This window comes from Lytechinus variegatus, chromosome 3, assembly GCF_018143015.1.
Source record: "Lytechinus variegatus isolate NC3 chromosome 3, Lvar_3.0, whole genome shotgun sequence".
Lineage (NCBI taxonomy): Eukaryota > Metazoa > Echinodermata > Echinoidea > Temnopleuroida > Toxopneustidae > Lytechinus > Lytechinus variegatus.
Window position 1 is genome coordinate 69,544,416 of NC_054742.1, and position 19,342 is coordinate 69,563,757.

At 35.5% G+C, this 19,342-nt stretch overlaps 2 protein-coding genes across 3 annotated transcripts in view; both read right to left on the minus strand.

Moving 5' to 3' along the window:
* Window positions 1-8,705, minus strand: part of LOC121411799 (ankyrin repeat domain-containing protein 26-like) — a 77,675-nt gene extending 68,970 nt beyond the window's left edge. The window contains exons 1-5 of one of the 2 annotated variants that reach the window (XM_041604656.1): window positions 8,266-8,705; window positions 4,091-4,205; window positions 2,562-2,735; window positions 1,786-1,892; window positions 966-1,103 (exon numbers count right to left, since the gene is read on the minus strand). In XM_041604656.1, the coding sequence (XP_041460590.1) occupies window positions 966-1,103; window positions 1,786-1,892; window positions 2,562-2,735; window positions 4,091-4,205; window positions 8,266-8,486 (755 nt within the window). In that variant the 5' untranslated portion in view covers window positions 8,487-8,705. The remainder of the gene's footprint in view (window positions 1-965; window positions 1,104-1,785; window positions 1,893-2,561; window positions 2,736-4,090; window positions 4,206-8,265) is intronic. The other variant, XM_041604657.1, reaches the window with a different exon arrangement.
* A 6,858-nt stretch (window positions 8,706-15,563) lies between these two features.
* Window positions 15,564-19,342, minus strand: part of LOC121411802 — a 49,293-nt gene continuing 45,514 nt past the window's right edge. Inside the window, exons 12-13 of the mRNA XM_041604665.1 lie at window positions 18,991-19,113; window positions 15,564-17,515 (exon numbers count right to left, since the gene is read on the minus strand). Coding sequence (XP_041460599.1) covers window positions 17,100-17,515; window positions 18,991-19,113 — 539 coding nt within the window. The 3' untranslated portion in view covers window positions 15,564-17,099. The remainder of the gene's footprint in view (window positions 17,516-18,990; window positions 19,114-19,342) is intronic.

Sequence of the window (19,342 nt, forward strand, 5' to 3'; positions counted from 1 at the left end):
TGGAAGTTAAGTTCCTAAACTTTTATTTAACCATGATCGTTTTTTTTATACCAACAATTGAATTCAGATGCTAGTTTAGAAAAGCTACAAATATTCAACTTTGGCTATAGCTGATGATGATCAAAATGAATAAGAATCTGATTTTATAGCACCCCATGATAAATTCCAGTCTTGAGTGAATTCATATGCTTTATGAAACACCATTCTGGACCATGTTACATAAAGCTTAGTAAATGATTACATTGGTAATCACTATACCCATGGAGACTTCAAATTGGCCGCATACTGTATGTGACGTCATAGCGATGTAAGGCAAGGACTGCTCTTCCATGTACTCCAATACATAAATAGCTAAAATGTATTTTTCTACAAAGTTTTACTTCATGGAGACAGTAAAGAATATGTTACCTGGGGGCCGTTTCATAAAGCTGTTCGTAAGTTAAGAGTGACTTTAAGAACGACTGGTGATCCTTTCTTACGCACTAAACCATCGCCTATGGTGTATACCATTTACCAAAAGAAAGGATCACCAGTCGTTCTTAAAGTTGTTCTTATCTTACGAACAGCTTTATGAAACACCCACCTGGGTTATATTTAGATTACTGCCCCAGAGTTTGGGTACTACGGCTTGTCCGATTTCTTTCAAACTTTAACCATTCTGTTTTATTCCTTTTTCTCTTTTTCAACACAACATTTTATGAGCAAGGCTGGATTCCCCTTTAAACTAAATTGTACAATCAGTCCCGAAGCCTCTTTTTTTTACAGGCTTCTGGTACGCATTTCATAAAGCTGTTTGTAAGTTATGAGAAACTATGAGAAACACATACGAACGACGGGTGATTCTTTCTCAGGGTCTAAATCATTAATGAAAATTTGGTGCATATCACCAGCCGTTGGTAAAGTCGCTCATAACTTACTAACAGCTTCATGAAACCCCCACCCTGTCTGCATCAAAGTCCACTTACCCATGAAATCCTCCCATGATAGCATGGTCATTGGCCGTCCATCCTTTACTGTCCTTGACATCAATATCAGCCTTGTTAGATAGTAACTGTCTGACCACGCCTATCTGATCCGTCTGACACGCCCACATCAATGCAGTCCTATCAATCAATCAAAACACAATTAAAATGTCAATCATAATAGAGTACTACTCTGAAACAAAGCATTAAACTTAAATACTGAAAAATTATTTGCTTGACACTACATATTAATGTCATCTAATGCACTGTTTGTAATTGAAATTGCCATTTCTATTGGGATTTCCTACACATTACATAAAAGTTTGAAATAAATCACAAAATAGCAATGGTCAATCAAAATCATGCATTCTTGCACAGTTCACAACAATGATCTGTAACCAATCAGAGTAAGCTTTCTATATGTAATTACCAAACAAACAGTCATGTCACATGGCAGATTTCTTGACCCATTATATCCATCATGAGACTAAGTATAAGGAAGCTTCAAAATACCATCAACTTGATGAGGTGGCAGAAGATTTCATTTTATTTTGCCATGGTGACTATAAACAGTCTTTTTATGTTAAGATCGTGAGATACTCTGTCTTGCCAAGAAGACTTTAAAAAATAAGTTATATATCCTCCTGGTGAGTTACATCATGATGGCACATACCTTTTGTAAAGTCGACTTGGAAAAATAAGGAATCACATCATGTGGACAAAATAATACTACTAAATCGACACGGTTAGTCAAAATATCCCGCCATCTCGTCATGCAGATGGTACAAGGAAGTTTTAAGAGATATTAATTGCATCGACAAACCTGTTTTCATTGTCAGTGGCATTGACATGCACATCTTCATTGAGGAGAATTTCAATGATCTCATCATGTTTGTTGGCTGCTGCTAGATGGAGGGCTGTACTTCCATCCTGTGAAAAAATAAAGAAATAAACAAAGGAGGTCAAATTGTAACATCAAGACAGGGGCTTCTCATTTTTCTACAGGCATGGGTCTCAGGGGAGCACAGAGGGCATGTGCATACCTCCTTTCCCCCTGCTTTTCAGCTTTTGGCCACAATTGAACCCTGAAGACCCAACTTTCTGATAAGTGCCCCTTTATGAAGTGATAGTGCCCCTCTTTCCCTTTGAAAGCAAGTGATGCAAAGTACATCAATTTTGAGAATAAGAATATTTTTTTCAGGAGAGGACATCAGATGATTTTTTTCTAAACAAACTATATCCAGATTTTTTTGGAGGAAAAAATGGGACCCTTTTTGTATTTTGTTTGTCAAAACTTACCAACACATAAAATATCTTTCACCCCATCCGCCCTCCACACCCCAATTTATAAAATCCTGGATACATGTGTAGTTAATGCTTAATTGATAAAATGAATAAATGAAAAACAATAATTAAATAAGAAATAAACTAATCAATTAATGTTTAAAAGATACAGAAAACATGAAATACATCAATCTAATTGACAATCATAATAATAAAATACTAAATTACTTTTCCCCAAACATTCAAGTAGATACATGCATTTCAAAAGTAAAAGTTTACAATGTAAATGTAGGGAAGGATCCATATCAGACCAACCTTATTAGCTGCATTGACCATCGCTCCATTCTCAAGGAGAAAGAGGGTGGGATCCTGCGCTCCTGCTATAGCAGCCAGATGAAGAGCTGTGTTACCATTCTTATCCACCAGATTAGGATCTGCCTTGTTGATCAACAGAGTCTCCACGCACACTCCAAAGTTACCTTGGACAGCCTGCCAGTAAAAAAAACATATCAAATAGATGATCATAAATCGTTCTCCTTAGTCTAAACAATAAATTTACATGTACATAGCGAATCATAAACCCCGATTATTTTCATCACATGGCATTTTTTTTTTATACACCTAAAGGATGTACCCGGTAAATAGGAAACCAATTTTTCATATATTTTTTCATACATAATGTGCAAAATATTAAAAAGTAACAAGAAATATATCACTTCAGATTTCATTGACTGATACCTTGAATATGTTTCTGGGACTGATCACCACTGTATTTTAGCTGCACTGCTAAAGCCAGGGTAATTATGCTGCATATACTGTAGAGTGCTTAGAGACTTCTGACAAAGTATTAAAGGGGAAGTTCACCCTGACAAAAAGTTTATTGTAAAAATAGCAGAAAAAATAATAAAAAATATTGCCGAAGGTTTGAGAAAAATTCATCAAATAATTAAAAAGTTATTAGAATTTCAATTATTTGATTTGAGATGTCATATATGCGAGCAGCATTCATACATAGCGAATGGTAAAAAATTCAAAGAAATGTCATTTTCTCAGAAAATTGAAAATGGTTTCACTCTACCTTTTGCATATTGATAGACAAATCATTTCACACCCGATCATGAATAGAAAACAAAATTAAGTCATCAGGAACCATAAAAAATTTGAAATTCATGCATTTTATATTACATAACACATGGGACAGCTGCTCGTTTATGACGTCACAAATCCAAAACTTTGAACTCTAATAACTTTCTTACTTTTTAACGGATTTTCCTCAAACTTTCACCAATATTTTTTACTAATTTTCTGCTATTTTTACAATAAAGTTTTCTTCAGGGTGAACTTCCCCTTTAAGTGCTATATAAGCAATTATAATTATTATTATTCAAAACTATTATGTTATCTTTACCCATGGTTAAATTTGCATGCTTTACAGAGTGAACACAATGAACCGTATTCTGAAGTCAGGTTTAACTTTGACATTTTCACAGGGGACACAATAGCACTGACCAATTGTATTTTCTATGTTGAACTATCTTATATTCTACAAAATAGAACAATTCTGTATATTATGAGATGCATCAGTCTTGAAAATTAGTCAAAGCATCATTCAAGTGATCACTCAAGTTTTAATGGCTTCATGTCAATCGTACAATATCATTTTTATTATCACATCTTCATGAAGGGAACTGAATGACAAATTGTGTAATAAAGAAATACATTTTCATTTACAAGAATAAACTAATTGGAAATAAAGTTATAAAAGCTTTTATTATTAGGTGTGGTACATGTAGGCCTGACTTCTTCATTGGTTATCAATGGAGTCTAGTACAATTTCCTCTTACCTTCATCAGAGGTGACCGTTGGTCATTGTCGCACATGTTCAATTTTGCCTTACATGCTATCAGCACATCTATCACATCAATGTGACCTTTACTGCTGGCCAGGTGAAGGGGGGTTCTGTGATCAATAAAAAAGGGCGAGAAAAATTAGTTGAAAAGTTGAATGCATACAGTGTACTTGTAGAACTGCCCTTGTAAATAAAGCTGAAGTCTCTAGAAACTTTGCAAGGCATTGACACAGTTTCATACCGTGCTCATAGTACCATGGGTTTCTTTTGGTGGAGAGAGCGGGGTTTGTCTTTTTTGTCAAAATAACATCACAAATGTATATTGGATCTTGCATTTTAGTTCAACTGACACATGGTAAGATTTACATGTAGTTACCGAACAGAACTATACAATGGCCTTTTCAATGTACACTTTGCTTTAAGTAAATCTTGAAATAGCAAAATTTATTTTTAAAAACTCTACTGGTCACATGTCATTAGGTGACAGTAATTTGGGTTATATGGTCAAAATGGGCAAAAATGTTGTTTAAATGTAACTTCTTCCTCTTCCTCCGATAGGTGGCAGAGATCAACAGCTGTCAGCTGTAAGGTGCATAGGAGTCAAATTGTCAAGTAGAACTTAAGGTCTGAGTTATAGAGGCACAAACAGTGTGGATTTGAAGAATGAATCGAAGGGCAAGGGTTGTAACAGAGTTGTGAGGGTAGGGTCTGGCAAGAGGACAAGGGATGAGAAGGCGAGTGGATCTTCTTTGTCAACAGATCTTGAAACCTCAGCTTCTGGCAGAGCCAGATTGAGCTTCATTAGAAGGCAGAACGATGGAGCTGAAGATATGGGGACAAGTGGCGACAAAGTGGAGGACATCTTCCTCTTTACCATTGCATAGGGGGCATTCAGCACTTTGAGATTTCTTTATCTCCAGGACTCTTTTATTGATGGGATAGGTTTGGGTGAGCTGTTGAGTTCTTGCAATCTGAGCTTTATGGAGGTGAGGAGGGAGACCTAGGGGGAGAATTGATTTGGAGAGGACAGCTGTGTGAGGTCTTTCCATAAAGAGAGGGTATCTTTGCAGGAGATGGCATCGAGGGCAGCTTGATACGCTTTTCCAAAATCAGCTTCTTGACCATCACCTTCCAGACCATTAGGGTGCATGAGGACATCGATTAGATCGGGCAGTTGGTATTTCAGGAGGATCTTATTCCAGTACTTGGTTAGGGGGGTCAAGGTGGTGGATGCCTGCAAAAGTGTTCTCTTCTCAAAGCGCTCAGCTGGAAGAATGGCAAGTTGTCCGATGAATAGAACGCAGTATAGTGTATTCACTATCATCCTCTCTTAATAAAAAAGAAGGGGAAATGGCATCAAACTATGACCGTAGTATGACGTCAACTACATGTAGTCAAAAGGGAGGCTCATAAAAAACTCTTCTTCCCTCGAACCACTAAGGATTGGAACAAATTGGACAACTCTAATAAACTGTCACTGGACTCCTTCAAAACAAACATTACCCAAAAGCCTAGTAAGTAACCTGCTTGCTCGGTGACCTCACGTTTTTTTAATCCAAGTTGGCGAAGTACAGCAAGCCTGTATATGCCAACTCAACTCAACCGAAGACAAGACAACAAGATCACCCTAGTATAAGTATTGTAAGAGGTCAAGTTTTTTCATTGACAGTAATGTAAATAGCAAAGTGTAAATGTATTCTAATAATAATCCTCTTACACAAAATCATACGTAAAATTGGATCTAGACAGATTCTATGAAGTTTGGTGATGTGAAGTTAATTTGAGTGCATGGTCGAATATTTCAATATCTAATCAACATCTTGAAAAACTGATATCACTGACAGAAAGAGCAACCCAAAATTACTTAGAATGGTAATTTTCTTAAAAATAAAATCTGAATTCGTGAAATAATTGGCAAAACATTGGAAAATAGTGTTACCTTTTGCATCCATTCTGAAAAAAATAAACTTCTCAATAAGCTCAAGAAATCACCAGTCTCCAGAAAAGTACATTGTAAGTAAATTGTGATACCAACAAGCATTCGTGAAATAATTGGCAAAACATCAGCAAAGTTTGTTACCTTTTGCATCTGTTCTGAGAAAATCTAACTTCTTGACTTATAAGCATCAATAAATCACGAGTTTGCAAGCAGAGGTCTCCAGACAAGTACATGTTAAGTAAACTGTGATACAAACCAATTTCATGGCATTTATGTGTAACCTCTATCTGAATCAGAATTCTGCTAAAGTAGGGACAGTGATTTTCCGTTTCAAAAAATGGCCTTTTCCGTTTCAGAAAATCACAAATTCCGTTTCAGCACGTCAGAAAACGGAAATTCCGTTTCCCCATAGACGTTGTACACACGGAAAAGTGACAATTCCGTTTACACATTGAATAGCAAAATCAAAGCGCATACACTCGCACTGGCCAAAATTTGTATCTGCTACTGTACCAACAACACAATAGAATCCGTTCTAATCGGATCTATGCTGGTGTATTTAATGATTTTTCAAACTGATTTAGCATGCATACATCCTCACCTTTCACATAATTAGCATTATTTTACGGTGAAATTAAATTTCATCGACAATTTTGGGGTTTTTTGGACATCGTTATCATCAGTCAACGACTTTCGCCAATCCGCCATCTTGGATTTTAAGACCACGATATCGTGCTGTTACATCTTCAAACGTAGAGGGCAGCAACACACGACCGTGCAGTTGAGCGATCTGAAGCTCAACCCGGCCGGCCGGGTACGATCGCGGGGTACTATCGAGTGTGCTGATGTCGAGAGCAATCACGATGTGTGAATTGTCATGATTGTAGCGAAGTGAGATCGTGTTTTCTGGGGTTTTGTGGCCATTTAATATTCTCATTTTGTTGTTATTTTGGAGTAATTTCTGTTGCTATTCTGTGTATTTTGAGGGAAAATACGTTTTCCGTGATTTTCCGTTTGAAATGCCACTTTCCTTTTCAAAAGGCCTTTTCCGTGAATTCCGTCCGTTTCCGCAATTGCGGAAAATCACTGTCCCTACTAAAGTAGTCCACTGACCGTCCCACCTTCATCTGCTTGACATCTTTTCTAAAGCAGTTTAACAGTTACATTGACTAGCACACTCAATTGATGTCGGCACTTGACAGGTGAATGAACTTTCATAGATTTCTTGTGTGGAGAAATCTTCGAAAACTGAGACAGCCCCTATCTTGGTTCTTATTGTTCTTCGCCAACGTTAGTGTCTGTACTGTTGGCGAAGAACAATAGGACAACAAGATGGCAGCGTTAACTTAACATCAAGCATGTTTCTCCCATCTTTTCATATTTTTCTTGTTTTTTTTACTGAATTATTGTTTACACGATTTAGGGCTAGATCTTTTAGAAGGAAAATAGAAATCTTGGGGGGCGAAAGTTTTTTCGCGGTACACACACATAAATGGGACGCAATCCCCGGCTCCAAAGAGAGTAAGCATACATGTACATTATGATGTTCACTTTTTAGGAGCCTCCTGGCTACCCATGGGTGGTCTAAGCCAAGACTTCAAATAATTTCCAAAGGAAAGCAGGATCATTAACTATTTTTCTCTCAGCATGCCAAGTTGTAGACCAGCTTCGGTCTCTGAATATATGAGTTGTTCCACTGAACTCCGTTGGCTCCACTCACTAATTACAGAGCCCAAAGTTCTAACTCTATCTCATCTGTACAGGGATTCAATGCCAATATATTTATGTATTACCATTAAGTTCGGATATTACCAGGAAAGTGCCAGTGGGAGTTGCATGACAGCCGAAGTAAGCCACTGTTTGTTTTTTTTCCTTTTAAGTTTATTTTTTTCCAGTTTTGGTGTAGGCCTATTTCAGGACAAAACAGAATAGGGGCCTAGACCTAATAATCTTTATTTTGGTCCAGTTCTTTTTATATATTTCTATGAAATAAAGACAATAATCGATGAGCGCTGTCAGGGAGATTTTTGCATTGTTATCCCCCTAATGCCATGTCCATGGCTGCACGATTGCGAGCTGTCTGTACTCTGAGTCTGTGTACGAGGTCGAGGAGAAATTTAAAAAATATTATTATTAAAATTGAATTTTGTTATAAAAAACTCCTTGAAACAGACGGCTGGCTGCTAGTCAAGCCAAGAGAACTTGAGAAACAGTTTGGCATTCTGATTTACCTATTTTCCTTGTCAAGAACATTCACATCGCCTTTCTTTGTCAGTTGCTTAATTTTGATGGTATCACCGGTCCAGGCCGCTTTGTGCAATTTGGACAGGTCCTTCTCTTTGACAACGTAGCCGGGAGCTTCGGCTGCGTGTTCCGCTCCCGACTGTGTAGCCGAAGCCGGAGCCGCAGGGGCTGTCGTTTTACTCTTGCTGCCTTTCAAAAACTTCTTCATTTTGTCATAGCAGAGTACCACGAAATGAACATAAATCCCTGTACATATATATCTGCCTTTCCTGTCTCCAATGTAACTCTGCTACATCATGTTATCTTGGTAAAACGTTAGTCAAATATTCACCGGCAAAATTTTACCAATTCAAAACAATCACGGTCCATTGCTCTCTTTAGATACATAGCGCAAGAAATTATCATCACGCAAAGCGGGATTGGCTGTCGAATGGGTACAAAACATAGAGATACTAGTACTCTATGGTACAAATCGACGTAATTTGACGCACATCGATAATAGCGCTATGTTATCCCTCGTATCTACGAACGCTATTCACGTTTCATCGCATTTGGTCAAAGGTCGCACATTCCTCGCTAGCGATGCTGCCCGGGGGTGCTGTGACTGTGAGGAGGCAGGGGATGGACATTTGTGTGGGGTGGGGTGCAAATCAGGGGCCAAAAGGACGGCGTTTAATATTTGTCTTTTCTTCTTGTATCTGGCCATGCCAAACTTTTTTTAATGATAATCCTTGTCCGTATAATTTTAGCTTTAACTTATGTATCTCTCTTTGTTTTAGAATTCCTATATAATTTAATGTTTGTCATGCATGAACAGAATATATAGTTCTTGCAGTGTTGAAATAAATGCATGAAAAGAAATGGAATAGAAAATAATTTTTTTAAATGGGTTTTATCTTTAAAAAACAAAGAATTGCGATATTTACCTTGTTTGTCACAAATTACCAATTTGAGAATTATCTATACTTTTTTGTTTGAATTCTAAAAAATCAATAAACTTTGATTTTGAATCTGAAATCAATTTGGACACATACTCTTACAAGTATGTATGCCCTACTGGGAGACAGGGAGGGGGTTGTGTTTGCAATAGCCGTCTACGATTACAACATTGCCAAATTCAATCAGAATAAAGGCCATGATGTATTTTGTTAATTTTGATACTCTTGATTTGCATAATCATTTTGAGCATTCATGTTTAGATTTTTTTTCCCTGGTAACTCCAGGGGGCCGGAGGGGGGGGCTTAGCTGCTCTACCCGATGGTTTTCTTGCAACTTCACATCTTTTATGATCTATGTCATATTTACCAATGTCAGGGTTGGATCCAGGACTTTCCAAAAAGGGGGGGGGCAAATTTTTCAGAGGAAAATTTTGACACAAAAATTAAAGATATTTCATACCCGAAAAAATTTGAAAAGCAAAAAAAAAGGTCTTCAATTTAAAAAGAGGGGGCACACCTAAGTTTCAATGACTTTTTACATTACAAATTTTAATTTTTTTCTCAAAAGGCCCGCCCCCTGACCAATGTCTTTGAAATTTAACTTACTTTGCGTGTTAGAGGTCCCCCTCCCTCTCTCTCTCTTATTGTTCTCTTCTTTTTCTCACCTCAAAATGTTCTACTAAATTCTCTCTCATATAGATCTCTGTTAAACAAACTCGCACTTGTTCATGAAATACAGAGACAATTATAATCAAACTCAGCTGTTAATAAGTTTAGAAGAATTATCTGTTTTATTCAAGTATTAACTTGTACACAGCTTCCATTACACTGCCAACAGATACGTTCAGACATCACAAATATGACACAAACGTAGATAAAATATTTCCATGATATATCTAGATACCAGTAATCACAATTAATGGACCATCTACCAACACTTTCAGTGAAATTAATCCCAACGATACATAAATTTAGACACTATCTTTAGACAGAAAAGATGCATGGAATGGTTTGGAATTTACATAAAACACTTTGTAATAATAGAAGGCATAATAATAAAAATAATAAACTTACCAATTGTATAATTTTATAAAAATAACACACAATATGAGCCTACATGACAGAAAAGCGTGATATTTCACCTCCGACAAATTTAAGCAAATTATGCTTACAAAAAAATATTTTACCTCAAAACAATTCAAAGTGGCCTCTATTCTGAACTCTGGTTTAAGTTAAACCATTATATGGTTTAACTGTGGGTACACTGTAAAAACTGTGGTGTTAAAGCTCACACCCTGAGGTGTTGAAATTACACCCTAGAGATTGAACATAACACCAAACTTGTAACAACACCTGTAGGTGTTAAACTAACATTGTCCATTTACCACTGGTGTTAAATAACTTGTGTGGTCCTCTACGTACAACGGTTACAACCACAGATTTTGGTGTGTAGAAATGAATGGTGCACATCTTGTTACAGCAGTTATACAAATGTTATCGACACATTTGGCACTCAAAATTCAAAACTTATAATTATTTTCATTTTTAATGAAAATGACCACTATGTTTTCCATCATATCATTATAAAAACAGCCAAGTAAACATACAAAACATACAGTCAGTGTAAAAAATTGCTGACACCTTTGGAGACCCATGAACTTATCACAGATTAAGACCAGGGATTCACTCAAAACAGAGTTCAGAATATGAGCCAGTAGGCCTAAAACTGATCCTTATTTGCATAATTTTACAAACATTTTCACCATCCAGCGTTAAAATATGTGAACTGTGAATAATATATATGCATACATCAAATAAGGGAGTTTTCTGTATCGGTTGTTTAGTAAAAACAATAAAAAACTACAATTTTCCTATATTTTTTGTGTGGACAACTTGATCTCCAAGGCTTTTCTTATCATATATATGTATATACAAGTAAAAAAAAAAAAATTCTGAATTATTCTTGTTGGGTAGAATGGTACTATCCACTATCAGGTAAATGTGAGAGAGGACATTCTTTTTAAATAAATAGGAACAGACAAATTCTCAGATTAATTGAATAAAATAGTTTCACCACTTCGCTAGTCCTATAGCATCTTGCATGTTTTATACAATTCCACATTGCAAATGTGTTGATTCCATGACAGAAAAATGGTACCCCTAAGAACAGGGGCGGATCCAGGATTTCCCAAAATGGGGGGGGGGCACATTTTTTGGAGCAAAGAAAAAAAAAGAAAGAATAAAAAAGCTCTACACTTTCAAGAGGGGGTATTTTTACATTTCAAATTTCAAATTTTTAAGTTTGCTTCTCAAGGGGGGGGGCATGGGCTGGCTGTGCCCCCCCCCTGGATCCGCCAGTGCCTATGAACAAATTTACATATGAAAACATAATATATTTTATGTTTGAAAAAAAATGAAGAGTGTAGGTCAAATCTTATCTACACTCATTGCCCCTCACTGATAGTTGGCAATTTTGTGACCTGAATTGTGTCACATATCATTTTACATTCAGATACGAACTTCCTGGAATGTAAAAAAAAAAATTAAATTCATAGTTAAGAAGCAGTGCATACTCACGTTTACTATGTAGATGAAACAAACTCAATTAAAATTGAAATAATGAAATTTTCATCAAAGTACCTGGTAATCTTTGTTTTTTTTTTCTAAAAATTGATTACGGTATAAACATTAAACTACTTACCTAATGAAAAATAATCTTTTTGATAGAAGATTGCTAGAGTGTATTATTTACAATTAATATACAAGCGTTAACATCCTAACACGACTTTGTATTACAATGAAAGACAACCATGCTTCCTGAGAGCTGAAAAATGAATGAAAACACAGTAAATACCTGTATCACGACTATTACAAATTGTAACTATGATGATGAAGATGATGATTATGATGATGATGAGTGAAGGGTCACACGAAATTTTCACCTGCACCAATTGCTCCGGGCTTTATTTTGTATAAGACGTAGGGTTAAGGCAATGGTTGCATTAGTGTTATTGGTGTTAGAGTGTTTGATCCGGGGTTGAAAGTAGCCATTCAATCAGTGTGTGGAATTTATTATGTAGATTAATCGTTGCTGGAGCAAGCATCATGGAATTGATTAGAGATTACTTTGTACAGTCTAAATATATTCCACTTGCTGCCATTAATGTGTGATCTCAAATATTTTGGACACTTAAATTCTAAAATGAATTATAAAAACTTTTATTACTTTCATCAGATTGTCACTGAAATTTGTATTCATGAACAAATTTTATTTCAAATTTTATCTGCTGGATATATAAATGTAATGCAATGCGATTGTGACAGTGATAAATGAACACTACAACTTTTCGCCTTATTGTGACATCCAATGAATATATCACTGCCAATCTAAAAATACATACATGCACCAAGCTGATCTGTCAAACAGTTACTATTTCATCACATTTTCCCCATTTAAGCAATAACCTTTGTGCCGTTAGATCGACCCTATGACCCAGAATTCTAAGGAGATGACTGTCCCTCAAATGTGCAAATATAAGCCAAATTTGAAGTTGATCCTTCTCAGATAAAAAAATAACAAAGCAATGATGATGACGATAGTGGTGGTGATGATGATGATAGTGGTGGTGCATGATGATGATGATGACGATGATGATGATGGTGGTGTTGATGATGATGATGACCACGGCGACGATGATGATAGTGGTGGTGGTGGTGATGATGATGATGATAGTGGTGGTGGTGATGATGATGATGATGATGGTGATGATGACAACAACTTCATCAGCAACAATGATAATTATAACAATAATATCAAGGAGAAGAATGATATGTTCACAAAAATATAATAATAGATAAAGTGCTAACACAATCCATGTAACCATTTCTTCCAATCCTTTCAAAATCCTATTTTCATTCATATGATATATTATGAAGTACATATGGAATTATTTTTGTTTTTTGTTTGTTTCTATAAAACATACAAAACCTTCAAATTAAAAAGATCATGATACTGTCAACATGTTATGAGTAAACTGAAGATATTTTCATTATGCATGATCATTTATATAGAAAATAAAACGCATTTCCAAAATTCCAAATACATATGAACAAGATGACATTCAGTAAAAAATAAAGTACTACATTCAAATTTCCCAGTCAAAAGCTTTGGTCCTTAAAATGGTATATTTCACATACTCTTATAAATACAAATCAAATATTAAATAATGGTAATATATAAAAGCAGCATCTAATATACTTCAGAAGATCAATCATTTATTTTAGCTACTACTATCAGTACTCACTCCATTCACAAAATGGAGTTTTACAATGTCTGCTAAAGTATCAAATAAAAAAAAATAATGGTGATACCCAATATGAGAGTTTTGGAGAAGTAAATTTTCCTGTGAAACTCATCAAAGACAGAGTGATCAAATGAGATTGATTGATTATTTAATTTATTGTTTGGCCTACCTAGTCTTTACTTTGCATCCACAATACAAAATCAAAATAATTATTGCATAAGTCCATGGTAAAAGTACTATATATAAAAAAATGTATTTTTAAGCACTTCAATGACTTACCAATATAAGTGACTGGCACATAGTTCCATGATTTACCATTCTCTTCTGATCATCAGAATTTTTTTTAAAGCCTCTGCCGCATTTTGAGCTTCCAGATTACTTTGCTTGATTTTGTCTACTGTGGTATCTAACACTTTTTTTTACAAAAATAAGTATTGTCTCTATCTTACAATATTCACATCGCTAGCCCCATTTCATCTAAATCAAATGCAAATTCAATTCAATCCAATCGTAAAAGGTACATTCAATATAATCATAATTACAATCATCTATATGTATATTGCTCAATTAAAAAACATATCATTCAATAAAACAGATCATGGATTCTGTTTAGCAACATTGTATTGATAAAAATAATCATGGAAAGATAACAAGATGAAGAAGAAAGTACTGATAATCATTTGCATCAACCATGAAAGACCTAGTAGAATATCACTATAAATATCGATCACAAAGGTATATGTACTGAAATCATTCTGAAAAATCTGATGATGCATTACATTCGATAATTATTTGCTAATTCGTTAAAAGTTTGCTAAATACATACAATCATTTTATATAGGTGCTAATATATTCTTGGAGTCATGACAAGACAGTTTAATAATTGGAAGAATACTACTTATCTTGACTTTTCTATAAAAGAATTTATAGTTTTTTTTTTTTTTATAATAATCTCTGACACATTCAACATTTGACTCATGCTTCATACACCATGGGCCTTTCTTTATATAAAAAATAAATACATGTTTACATATAACAACCATATATATCTACACCAGTCCTGCTTAGAAGCATAAAGAAAAATAGGAGTATACACTCTACGGTTCTTTGTCATACATGTACATGGCAAGTCTTAAAAAGGACTGTTTAATAAATTTCCATAGTGAGTATGACAGCCTGAATCGGGCACACAACTAGTAACGTATCATCCAGCTGCTGCATCACCATGGAAACAAAATAAAGAGAAAAATATATGATTACATGAACCTGAATAAGGAAAAACATCACAGACTCCTGTAGGCCTACTGGAAGAAACAATTTCGCTCAAAGCATAACGGCACGGATGAAGGGGTTTTACTACACAAAAAACAAACAATTGTTTCTTTAAAAATTTCTAGGAATAATAATAACACATATGATTTATATAGTGTCTTTTCCATTTTGATTAAAGGAGGAGAATGAAACCATTGGAACAAAATAGCTTGTGTGAAAACAGAAAAATCAAAGAAACAGATCAACGAAAGTTTGAGAAAAATCGGACAAATATTGAGAAAGTTATGAGCATTTGAATATTGCAATCACTAATGCTATGGAGATAGCAAATTGGCAATGCGACAAAAATGTGTGATGTCATTGGGGAACAACTCTCCCCATTACTTTAGTATATATTTCACTTGAATTACCTCTTTTATCACATCTATCCATAAATCATGTGTTCTTTCTACATGAGGGCATGTACTACATATTTTTTAAGAATACATCATGGATAAAGAGTTTGTATCATCATAAGAAAAAGCAAAAAGAGACATTTTGAGGGTATTTTATAGTCCACCAAAGGGAAAGTTGTTCATCAGTGACATCACACATCCTTGTCGCATTGCCAATAGGAGGATCTCAATAGCATTAGTGATTGCAATATTCAAATGCTCATAACTTTCTCATTATCTGTCCGATTTTTCTCAAACTTTCTTTATTCTTATTCTTTGATTTTTCTGTTTCTACACAAGCCTATTTGTTCCGAAGGTTTCATTCCCCTTTGAATGCTCAAGGCGCTTAGAAGAGAGCAAAACATAAAAGTAAAGAGATATTCGAGAAGTACAAGAAAGGGTAATAGTGTCAAATATCACAAAGAGCTGCATGGTAAGAGGTTATGTCTATCATGGAGAGTGGAATTCATTTTGCTGCCCAGTAACAGTTATGTAATGCTGCTATCTCACTTGGCTTAGTCTGACAATGCCTGGGGCACGTTTCATAAAGGGTTCCAAGTATGGCAACCTTACCATTATGGCACCTACCAAAGAAACCTTGATAGCGATTGGCTTTAATTGCCCCGTTACCATGGTAATTGCTATAATGGTAAAGTAAGAGTTGTAAGTCCTTTATGAAACAGGTCCCTGATGCAGACTCGCAAATGACTAGTGGAACAACATGAAACAGGCTGTGCATGCCCTTACGATAAAACTATACCAATCACTTTCTTTGTTCAAAATTTACAATCGAATGCAAAGCTTTGTGTTACAGGTCCTCGTGTCAGCAACTAGTCCGAGTGAAAGCTAACAGCAGAAGAAATAATGCAAAACAAGAGTTTTCATTAATAACAATATGATAATTATAAGATTTGTAGGGTGCTTAATACGGATGTTTCTAAGTGCTCAGTTTTCTGCCTATCAACTAAATTACTGAGGAAAAGAAAACAAGTACTCTTAATGAATTCAAAATAAAATTTAATTCATTCTCATTAATCCATTTACAACAACAAAGAAATTAAATTTTAAAAAAAACACTCACCAACACTGCCATCCTGCTTTATAGAAACAATTGAATATTTCATAATACTAGTTTTTTTCCCCTATAGGCCTACTGTCTACAAAATGAGAGTTTAAAAAAAAGTAAAGTGTTATTCTCCTATGCAGATACCCTGTCCAGAAACAAGTGGACCCGATTGTTTTTAAATCGGTCATATTCCATATACATTTCTCCTCCGATACTGACAATCTTGCAAATTATTCTCCAAAGACACACAGTTCATGAAAAAGAAGACTTCACTGGTTCCTGAATTGGTCATTCTTTCTCCAATGTGACAAGATGATGATGAAATCACCACAGGCTCTTGAATACTGTGATGTGTTGGTCCCAATATTGAATGTCCATTCGATTGGAGAATCTCATCTCTCAACTTTGTTCTACCATGTTGGAGACCTGCTCAGAAACATGGAGACCCGGTTGATTTTATTCTCGCTTTGTAATTCTATCGTGCTCATTCAGGACATTGGATAATCAAGCTTTGATAAAAGAGGATTCTGTTTTTTTTTTTAAATCCTATCGGAGGCCGAGACTGAGCCTGTGTATATCGAACGAGCTGACTGAACATATTAATCATAGAGTCTTTACGTGGCATTGTAGAGTACATACACCGGACCTGTTCATGTGAATCATCTGAAAGAAGAGTACCCTGACAGGATTGTAAAACTAACATTTCTGCTTGAATACTATGAGACGCCCGTGACGTGTCAGTACTATCCATTGTTCACACCATACTGCTTTCTCTGCAACAGGACTTGTTCATGGATGTTAGCAGGATCAACAAGTGGATTCCTGTGAGGCCGGTGACTCATTGGAGCAGGAGCTTGAATACCTTGAATACCTTGATCCATTGGAGGATCGATCCTCCTCGTTGGGCCTCCACACTAGACGATCCCTCTCTTCCTCCGCCACACTCTCAAGATAAGGGTGTCCAAAGCTGGGAATAAATTCACCTGCCCTTTGTACACCCCGCCCGTCGCTACCTTCACAAAATCCGGAGGAGAGTTCGGGGACAGATCTACGGCGTTCAGGGGGTCCCTGGGAGGGGTAGATGTTTTTGCAACTCCTGTCTATTGACAGCTGACTCTCAGAATAATCAATGAGAGTGTCCAAATCAACACCATTGGGTTTGTGAGGGTCTACACGAATGAATGTGACTTCATTTTCACTTGGCTGAAGTTTCTCTTCGGATCCTATAAGAGAGAATGAATAATGAATTAATACGAATTCTCTCTTCTTGCCATTCATTTATACTAGAAACTTGATCTCTTATACATTGATAATGCAGTAACACAAATCAAGCACCTTTGATGGTCTAAGTCAGAGCCACATCAGCAGGAATGCATAATCCTGATCATCGATTATACAGCTTGCAAAACTTGATAAATAAAAGTAATGGCTTTTTTCATTGCAGAGGTGGAAAATCAGTTTGTAATGGTCCTTAACCCTAATCACAATCGTTCTTTTAATGCAAGAATATTATTAATTGTGGCCTTTTTAAAGAAAAAGAGCTAGAATCACGATTAATAACAGAAACATTGTTGCATTGGATTGTCTTTAGGAAGTTTTTTTTCATGTTTATAAAATTCCTGAGCATTGTCAGTTGCGAGTCAACTGCTAAAGTATATAAAATCCCAATATAAGACCTTATATCACTTCAAGGGAAAAATTAAGTACTAGTATTTTGTCCCAAAAGAAAGTAATTCAGGTGATACCCAGTCTTAATCTCACCTCTCTATAAATAAAGTAAAGCTACATGTAATTGGCAAGATTACTTGATCATCCCACTATAGAAGCATACATTGTTAGGGCAGCATCTGCTAAATGTATACTTGTTTTAGGGTTATAAATTTCCCTATATATTTTTAAGGTATGGGGTTTTTGTTATCTAACATGCCTGTTACATAAAGAGATACAATTGGTATTTACAATGGTTGTATATTTTGTATATGAAATACTGTAACAGATTTACAGTTATATGCTCAATTATGCACTTGATTATATCTTTTTGTGTTAAAGGAAACCAAAACCCAAGAAGAGAAGTAATCTTATTGGAAAGAGTAAAATGAGAGGAACAATTTAAAAAAAGTTTCATCAAAATCGGTTATGAAATAAGCAGGTTATGGGAGTTTGAAAACTCTTGTTGTACTTTCTATGGGCATCCTCAAATTGGCAAACGTGCTTTAAAATGGCTGATTTTGTGGACAACTCTCCATTTGTTCTGTACACAAATTTTCAGATTTTCCTCATTATCTTTCAAATTGCATCTTGCCTCCTTTTGAGCACAACATATGTCATGGGAAAATATAATCCACACCATATATGTCAAGGTCAGGAGGAGATAATATGAAATATGTAAAATAAAGGGGAAAATCTGAAAATATGTGCACAAAACAAATGGAGAGTTGTCCACAAAATCAGCCATTTTGAAGTACGTTTACCAATTTGAGGATCCACATAGTAAGTACATCAAGAATTTTTAATCGTCCATAACTTGCTTATTTTATAACCGATTTTGATGAAACTTTTTTAAACTGTTCCTCTCATTTTATTCTTTCCAATAAGATTGCTTCTCTTCTTGGGTTTTGGTTTCCTTTTAAAGGGCCATGCAATGATACAATATACCGCCCTTCCAATTCTAAACTGACTACGCTTCATCTATATTCACCTGTTTCTTTTGGTTTCATGCCTTTATATCTTTTTGCGCACACAAGGGCCAGCACAACCACAATGAGCAGAACTCCCGCTAGACAAGATAATGTAATCACCAGTGGGGAGGCAGCTGGGGTCTCTGCAAGAAAAGGAATTAAGGAAAGAGAACATATGAAATACCTGAATCATATGAAACATAAGAATTATACAAAGCAAATGAATCATATCGAAGCTAAGAATCATGAGAAACATATGAATCATTTGAAACATAAGAATTATAGGCAACAAATGAACCATTAAAAACCGAAGAATCATATGAAACATATGAATCATTTGAAACATAAGAATTATAGGCAACCAATGAACCA